At 38.0% G+C, this 9,873-nt stretch overlaps 1 protein-coding gene across 3 annotated transcripts in view; it reads right to left on the reverse strand.

The window, feature by feature from the left end:
- LOC110110411 (von Willebrand factor A domain-containing protein DDB_G0292028) overlaps window positions 1-7,562 on the reverse strand; it is a gene marked incomplete at its 3' end in the record, with an annotated part of 58,553 nt that extends 50,991 nt beyond the window's left edge. The window contains 1 exon segment of one of the 3 annotated variants that reach the window (XM_020841874.2): window positions 6,976-7,562. In XM_020841874.2, coding sequence (XP_020697533.1) covers window positions 6,976-7,365 — 390 coding nt within the window. 3 annotated transcript variants of the gene reach the window in all.
- Window positions 7,563-9,873: the final 2,311 nt, after the last annotated feature.

A 9,873-nucleotide genomic window follows, 5' to 3' on the forward strand; every position in this document is an offset into this window, starting at 1 on the left:
CTACCACAAGAAAGAGTCAATCACGGTGAAAACGGAACATGGGAAGGTAATCCCTACAACTCTTTAGACCATTCATCTAAATTAGTTAATTATTTTCTATGTCTCTGCCTTAGAGAAGGAAGATACAGGAGAGTGAAGAAAAATAGAAAATCCCTTCATTCGCCACTAAACTTTGACATTATGGCAATAACCTAGCAAGGTTTGTGGTGTTGGAGCAAATTTAAAGTTTTGTTAGAGTTTCCTTTTTTTATACTTAATGATTTTAATAATTCACTCACTGCATTTGCTCTCAAAGCCTTGCAAATTGATCATGTTTTATCGGAGTACAATGTAAGAATTGTAACTTCTACCATCACTACTCCTAAATTTTGGCTTTTAGGCATGGCTGATTGACGAAGAGTTGCATGCAAGTAGTAAAATGTTAGCTGACTAAGTTAGATTATCTAGATTTTTTTTTCTAGGTCAATTGTTGTTTTTTATTATGTTTATAAGACTAATGATCATTTTTGTTGTTATTTTTTTTTAAGAAGTGTTTATTTATCACAGTTTTAATTGTGTGTGGTGTTTTGTCATGATGTTGCGATCTCCAAGATTTTTGGAGAAAAAAGAATGCAATGGTTGTTGTTCCATCAGATGGTTCTCATTCTGTCCTTAGTTGCTGGTGAGCTCATTATAGAATCATATGATATACACCACAAAATAAGAAATGGCGTAACTGCTTTAGGGTTGATCTTAACATAAGCCAAAAGAGCACTGGAATTACACTAAACCAAACATAAAACATGTTCGTTCTATGTGGAATCCAATCGTGTCGATCAATCTGGTTGTATTGTTGCCTCATATCCCAATTATGTTGGTCGAGCTCACTGGATGGCAGCACAGGTTCCCCCTGCTTGGGTTCGGGTGTTTTGCACCCCAAAAAAATGTTTTCCTTACAACAGTACAATGTTGAGGAGTTGTACACTTGTGTTGCTTGGAGACAAAGAATAGAGCACTGCGGCACCCCAGATCCTAGCACTGTTAATCAGATTGGAGATAGAAAACAGAGCGTCGAAACGCTCAAAACGCTCAAAACCTAGCGTCGTGGCACTGAGTCAAGTTGGACAGTTTTCTTTCTCATTTTTCATATTTAACTTCAATGGTAGCATCACTTGGATAGTTTTAAGTTGTATTTCTTTATTAGTTATGTAGTAGAAATGTGCAAAAAGTGAAGAGAGATAAGAAAAGAGCGAGAGAAAAATAGATATATACAAATTCTCCCTATTTTTATAATAGATTTCTTGGTTTGTGTGGCTCCGTAATTTTTTTCCTGATTTTTTTTCCCACATTAAATCCCGGTGTACTAAATTATTGCTTTATTTTTCTTGTTTGTATTCGTTGCATGATTTTACTTCCCTAAAAAAACATTTGACAAAGAACATCGATACCTTAATAGAATTAGCATCAGAATAACACCAAGCTCTTATGTGTGGAATTTGATTGTGTTGATCAATCAAGTTGTTATGTTGTCTCGAACCTCAAAGCTTGTCATGTTCATTGGGAAGTGTGGGGGGTTACCCCCTGGAAAAAAAAAAATTTGTATAACTCCCCAGCGTTGCGTACCTGAACGCCCCAGCACTGCGTACCTGAGCGCCCCGGCATTGCGTACCTGAGCGCCCCAGCACTGAACAACAGAGAGCAGAGCACCGCAACGATCAAGATATGACGCCGTAATGGGTCATGATAGAGACAGAGCACCGCAGAGCTGAGTGTTTGAGTGCTATAGCATTGTCAAACAGAGATTGGCCACCACAGTGCTGTGAGATGAACTGAATAGTTATTTTTCTCATTTTTCTTGAAGTTTGGGTCCCTTGGGGTTATAACTTACTTTCTCTTATATTTTTTTGAGTATGAAGACATTGAGCACGATGCATGTGAGAAGAAAAGGAAGGAGAGATTGAGAAACAAGAGAGATCTGTACTTATTCCACGCAATTTTCATAATGAATTTCTTGGTGTGAAGTGGCTCCGTAGTTTTTTTCTTATGCTGGATTTTTCCACATTAAATCCTAATGTCCTTTACTTTTCCACTACATTTACTGATTTACTTTCTTGCTTGTTTCATCATTGTGGTGTTTACTCTTCATCTCTTCCCCAACACAAATCAAAAAGCCTCTCAAGAACATTATTAACATAAGGAATACTAAACTTTTTTAGAAAATATCGTTACCTACTTTAATCTATATGCAGCAGAATAGTTTACACACTATTCTCTCTGAAATAAGCCTTATTATTGATACACCATTGAAAATTGTCTTGATCGAGCATAAATGTTGAGGCATATTTCAATGGGAAACTTCCAAAATCAAATTTGGGACCATCTAGATTATGATTTCAACAAAATTATATGTCTCGACAAAACAAACTCAAGAACACCAAAAATGATTTAATCCAAGCTTAAATGAGCTCAAATCAAGGACCTGAAGCATACTGAGACACTTCAGGACATTAATTGGATGATAAAGTTATCTCAAAATATGGCAAGCTTACAGCTGAATCGAGCGGCTCGATGAGACAAATCTAATGAGCCTAAGATTGCTTAATTCTGACATTTAACACACTTAAATTCTGAACGTAAGCTTCGTGATCAAGGAAATCAATATGGGTCGTTCGATGGAGTGCTCCGAATTTTCTCAATATTTACAGGGCATGTCACTCCCAGAAATCTATAACTAGGTCTCCACTCCTATATGAAGGGGGACTTGGATCATAGCTAGATATTCAAAAGATCTCTAAAACTTGAAGAATTCCAGAGCTCAACTCGAGTAGCATCACCAACAAAGCAACACCACCAACAAACCTTCATCGATCAACTGTCATCGGACCTCGCCACCCGACTGCCATCGCTAGACCTCTAGTTGGTCACCATCACTTAACAACTGCCCATCACCGCTGTCAAACCACCGCTGACTGAACACGATTGAACCTCTGTAGGACACAGTATTGGAGCATCTGCCTGACCACTTTTCACGCCTCGGGATCTAAAGTGAAAGAACTTCTTTTCTTTTTCCTTTTTTATCCATTTATAACTTATATTTTTCAATAACAATCAACAATCATTCTCAACCAGATCAATTTAACATCCAGAACTGATTAATTGCATTACATGCATATAAAAAACAACGAAAAATATAATTCATATTATTATAGCTCATAATTACATCCAACAACCACACTTCAAAACAATTTATAAAATAATCACACTAGCTATAAAAGAATATACATAAACCAAAAAACTGAAGAAAGCAAAACTGGCACTGCGGAAAGAAAATTATGCATGTTATAGCCTCAAGCTGCAGAATCCTTACCTGAAGTCATTTAAAACCACATAATAAGCACATAGCACAACAAATAACCAAAATTTTACAACTGAAATCAATGCAAGATAAAAAAGAACAGTATGTTGTAGTAAATCATATATATAAATTTATACATCAATGTATGACAAGATAAAGCAAATGCTACGATTGAGAATGATTGAATAATAAATTCATACAGAATATATATATATATATACACTAGCATTGCTCTTATTATGTATAAAATATCATCAATAATATTTGTACTCTTATCGTTAAGATATCAGTACGATCATACATACTCTTATCGTTGAGATATCAGTATCCATACAGTATCAACATATAATAATAGGTATCAATTATTAGTAGTCCATAATTTGATAATATTATTTATAATATATCAATATTGGTAGTACTCTTATCATGTATCAGATATTATCATTATTATATGTACTCTTATCATTGTGGCATCAGTACGATCATCCATGCTCTTAATATTGATATGATATTAGTCAGTACATCATTATATCATATCAATTAGTATCATTTTAGTACATCGTTTCCATACATATTAATCAATTCAATTATTTCATCCCATGTCACATTTCAGCATTATCAAGTCAAATCATAGTACGCTTCTTTTCAACCCATTTTTAGTATAACTTTTTCCCTACTCGTTTATTGATGTAGGCAGGGGGGGGCAAAACAAGTTGGGTTTTATTTTTTGTGAGTTGTAATATCTTCTACTAGATGTCAGCTCATTAATATCTAGTAGACTGTCTTAAGCTCATAAATTGAATATTTATTAGATTCATTCACCCTTTTCCTTTGTCTCTTTGGTTTCTACTTGTGTGTCTTTGGTTTTCCCACTTGTGCCTCTTCTCCTCCCTTTGTCTTCTAAGTTTCCCGTGCCTTGCCCCTTTGTCTCCTGTGTTGGCTCTTCGGGTCCCTTGCTGGCTGGTTTCTCATGCCCTGGTGCTTTGCCTCCTGTGCTGGCTTTTCGGGACCTTTGCTAGCTAGTTTCCCGTGGGTATTTGGGGGGGATTTCGGTGGCTTCTTCTATGTTTTCTGTGCATTTTTCCTGCAGCTGTTTTGCTGTCTTTTGGCCTTCTATATTATAAGATTTAATGGGATAATTTAGTAGTTTTAGGTGGTTGTTTGGCTGCCCTTTTCTTCTATAAATAGGAGGTGTTTTGGGATGAAAAAAGGATGTTATGTGAGTTATTTTTGGACATGAAAACCTGATGGTTTTTGGAAAAGCTTGAGAGCTTGTTCCACTTCTTCTTCTACTTCTTGGGAAGGCTTGCGAGCTTCTCCGCTCTTCGTCTCGGCTTCTAATCTCCTTCTTGTATCCGCAAGTTCCCTTCCACTTGTATCCTTCTTCTCAAGGCAAAGCAACTTTAGGTGTTTAAGTTGTCTTTATGCCATCAAAATTTGTAAGCATCTTTTATAATATTCAAGTTTGTTTTTGTAGTATTTTGTATTTTTTTGGCAATTTATGTAATTTTCTATTATCTAGGAAGCATTAGTCTTTGCTTGCAAAAATTTGGGGCCCTTCTCAAATTTTTTCTTGCATCATTTATACACATATTTAACCAGTAAAATTGTAATAAAATCATTTAAATTGATCAAATCTATAATATATCAGAAGTTACGTGTGAAAGCTTATGAAATCAAAAGATAATGCAATTTTAGCAGAGTTATGAGAGATAAATCAGTAGAAATCAAAATCATCAAAAATAGAAGTAGGAAAATAGTTACTTACTACGAATAGAATAATTTTCATAACAAGAAGGACAAACAAAAATGACTTGAAAACCCTTCTCTCTCCTCTTCTCCCCCTTCTTCGATTTCTTTCCGACCAAGCAGCATTGAATGGAGTGTGGGAGTGGGATGGCAGGGAAATTAAGAAAAAAAAATATTTAAAAAAAAGATATACATCAATCCTCACCCCTTCGCCAGCCTTAGGCCTTCTTCCCAGCCCACCCTCATTAACTTCTATAACCCGACTATCTTCGTCGGGCCTTTACCGTCTCGACCATTATCATTGATCCTTCTTCAGCTAACAACAACAGTCCATCAACCTCCGTTTCTCGCTGAAAATGGTCCTCAAACCACTCTTGTATGACCACGATCCTTGAACTACCATCACCCAACTATGGTCCTTAGATCACTGTCGTCTGCCTAATATGGTCCTTCCGACCTCTGTCGCTTGCCAACTACAGTTCTCGAACAGTCATCACCTAATTATGATCCTTCCAACCTTCATCTCCCATCGACTATGGTCCATTTGACCTTCGTCAACCATTGACTACAGTCCTCCAACCGCCTTCGCCCGCCAGATACAGTCCTTCGACCTCCGTTGCCCACTGACTATGGACCTTGGATCACCGTCGCCTGATAACTACAATCCTCCCACCACTTTTATTTGACTATAATCCTCCATCACCCAACCACGGTCCTCCGACCACCATGGCTTGACAACGGTCTACCACCATCACTCGACCACGATCCTCCAACCACTGTTTCCTAACTATGGTTATTTGACTCTCATCAACCAACTACAAGCCTTCTGACCTTCATTGCCTAACTACCGTCATTTGGACCACCATTGTATGGCGACACCAATGCCTATTGACTTCATCACCTTCCGTCTCCAATGATGCCAACACGCAATTACATATAAGATTGATGGAGGTCATCAACATCAACTCTAACTCCAAACTTCAGCACTTGAATTTATGTTGAATTTTTGTCAAAGGACTCTTCCAACTTCAACCATGTGTTCTTTATAATGTATCAATACATTCCCCCAAGGAAGGGGTCTACTTGTAATCAAATATAAATTATAGTGGAATCATTTTGGTAGTGCCAAGCCTCATGGTTTTTCTCTTTACTGATTTTCCACGTAAAAAATCAAGTGTCTCGTGCAGGTCTTGCAATCCTCTCTTATTTGTGTGTGTTAGATATTTGTGCAAAGCTAGGACGTTAAAACTCTGTCTCTCTATCAGCATGAATGTTCGGGCATGCGACAATTATTATGTAAAAATTTTTATTTAGGATATCCTATCAAACGTTTGGCGAGGATGACAGTTAGAGTCATTAGATTTGATTTGAGATTACTGCAATACCAATCTTGCCTGTATTGAGTCATCTCAAAGTGAATCCAACACTTTGAACTACATCTTGGACAAAATTTGATCAGATATCTTGAGGTAACTTTTTCCTATTAATCACTGTTGTTAAGCATGAAACACCGGACTCAAATAACCTTTCTATGATCATCAACATCATCTTGATTAGAGTTGTCCAAACTACTTGTATTATCTTTATGAATCCTAAATTTTAATTCATTCAAATTGAATACTACACAAAATGTTATATCCATTATACGCAAATCTTTTTCACAACAAAATTGTTGTATTATCGCAACCCATCCAAGAATTTAAATAAACTCCATTTACCAGCCCTCAGCAAACAATAAACTAAATTCAACAAGCAAAATCATTCTGTCCTTCTATCTACCTTTACGAAATCTTGAAGGGAAGTGATAAATTAAAACAAAGAAGCTCGAAATCTCAAGTAATCCAATGAGAAATCTGACAATTTCCGCCCGGAACACTACGCTTCAAGCTTACCTGCTCCCCAAAGGGAACCACGAGGCGGCAGTCACACCTCCGGCTGCCCATCACACAGTGAAGCCGCCAGCGCCCTCGGACACTGATAAATGCCGTGTCAATATAGCAATCAGTCGTCACCGCAATTTCCTTCATATGGAGCGGAATCAACGCTGGCGGATCACACCGTCCGTAAACGTGCGGCTGGTAGCTCGGAATGTCCGGATTGTCCACGATTGCTGGGTCGACGATCACCGCATACAACATCGGCGCCTTCGGGATGAGAGAGGCTCTCGACCTTTCCATCTCGGCCGTTTGCCTCGGAGGCGCCTCCGCATATCGGTCCTTACCAGCGTACACACGCTTCGCCAGCCTCAGGCCTTCTTCCACGGACATTGTGAACTCCTCCATCCTCTCGATGGAGAATCAAACTTAAAGAACGATGACCGGAGTGACGCCTGAGGCCCTACAGTTCAGATATATAAAAGAGAGTGCAGGCGGCATATCCAGAAGCAAATGCTACAGTATGCCGGGAAGAACAAACGGGAGCTAATATTATTATATTATTTTCCGGTGAATGTAAGAGTTCCTTCACCGCCGCGTCGCGGGCCACAAATCTGCCGGAGGGGCGCGCACGAATTAATATTTATAATATCAGAAAGATACGGTGAACCGACCAAATCGAAAGAATATTATTTTACATTACGAAATGTCTCGTATGGAAAGATTGATCACGGTCCATCTACAATAGGATTCGTGTTTAAAATATGATGGACGGTGGTGATCCAATCTATAGAAACTCCCTCGTGGAACTAACATGAAATGGCGCCTGCCTTACGTACCTATTGCTCCGGCAGTGTTCCGTCGATCCTGTAGCGGGCCCATAGTCGAATAATAATTTGGCACATGCGAATAGCAATCGACGGACGAAGTCGAATAAATTCTACCGCCCATCTACATCACGATTCGTGTAATAAGTTAAAAGGACGGTGGTCCGCCAATGCTGTGGCAGACAAAATCCCTCGGCCTACTATATCGGCGGGGCGTAGATCCAAATGATTATTCGCCACGTGCACAGGCGAGCGACTACGAACTGCTGCTCTGATTTGGGCTGGTGAGCTTCCTTCTGGATTGGGCGAAGTTTTGGGTGCGAATTTGGTGCATTTTAGGAGGTCTCCGTTCTGATTTGCGGACCACGTGAAGAACGTTTACGTTGGTCATGCTAGTCAGGTCAACAATGCACCTCTCACTAGAAATAAATTTGAAAAAGAATGGGGTGTTTATGTAAAAAATGGATTGTGGAGGCCGTTGGGAATCGAAGATCTGATTTTAATGAAAATCTTTGAAAGCGATTTGTTGTGTAGGTGGCTGTTTTGCTTTAAAATGTTGTAATTTATTTATTTTAAAAAAACTTATTTTTTTCCCAAAAAAAAAAAATTTATTTTATATGTTCTATATTGGAATCAAGAAAATTTTAAATAAAATATATCATTATATAAAATTAGATAAGCTAAAAAAAATAGGGATTTTTACATACCTAACACTTAAAACTATGTTATTTACTTATCTCACACCCAAACTTACCTATTTACACACACACCACTAAAAAACTTTTCCCTTTCCAAAAAACCACTCCGTCTTCCTCTCCGTTAAACCCCATTCGTGAGTTGCTTGTGTGGGCGCGAAACTGCTGTTCCTTCGGCATTTGTTCATCTTCTTCATTTCTTGGATCTTAGTTACGGAAGAAAAGCATCGGAGCCTCCCGTCCTCCCGTCTAGCCTCTTGTACATTCCGGCCAAATACTCCATTCCAGATTCGCATCCCTGCCGAAGCATTTGTGCTGCCTATGAAACAGGAAAAAATTGATTAGGTAATAGATTTATGTTTAATAGGTAAGACGCTATGTTCTGTTCTTTGCTAGAACAAATTTTATTAGGTAAGTTATTTTTTTGAAACAGAAAAAGCCCTCCTAAGCCTCCCGTCAAGACTCGCGTTCGTTCTACCTCTAGAACAGAAATATTTTGATTAGGTAAGCTGCGATATTGTCTGGTTTGTTAGATATATGTTGATTTTTTATTAGGTTAGCAGCTTTTATGAACAGAAATAATTTTTTTTATTACAAACTTCTTTGCTAGATATGGATTCCAACAATTTCTGTTATATTGTATTCAAATTTGGAGGATATTGGAGTGTTGTGAAGGGACAGACGAGGCAAAAATATGTTGGTGGTAGTCAAAGAACTTTAAAGTTTGTGAGAAGTGATGTTAATTTGTTTTTACTGAAAGAACAAACATAAGCACTATGCCCGTGGCTAAGGGCACATGATTACGACCTACATTATCACATCCATGGAACATCACCAAAAAATTACATGTCCATTATAAGTGAGACAGATGTTATGGATATGCTTACATATTCTTCTGATTCCCACAAAATGGAGGTGGTTGTCGTTGTGAAAGAGCTTGAAGAAGATATAGGTATTGCTTGTGATAGCCAGCATGTGCACAAACATGATACAAGTAGCAATATAATGACAAACAATGATATAATAGTTGGTGGAATGTGTGAAGGTATTCTTGACAATCCAGATTTAGAGGAAAATACTCTTATTGTAGGATCAAGGTTTGAGGATTCGTTCAGTTTCAAACAAGTTATTCGTTCCAATGCAATAATACATAACTTTGATATCACAATTAAGGCTAGTGACAAATCAAGAGTTATTGCTACATGCTCATACCGTGGTTGTCCTTGGAGGATACGAGGTTCTTTATGTTCTGATGGCCACTCCTTTGAAGTGAAAAAATTAAATCCTACACATTTATGCCATGGGGTAAACATAATTGGGAACAAGTAAGAAACTACAAGCTAGGTTGCCCACGAAATCCAGGACATTGTCAAAAGAAATCCTGATATTACACC

The sequence above is a fragment of the Dendrobium catenatum genome, unplaced genomic scaffold (assembly GCF_001605985.2).
Source record: "Dendrobium catenatum unplaced genomic scaffold, ASM160598v2 fragScaff_scaffold_199, whole genome shotgun sequence".
Lineage (NCBI taxonomy): Eukaryota > Viridiplantae > Streptophyta > Magnoliopsida > Asparagales > Orchidaceae > Dendrobium > Dendrobium catenatum.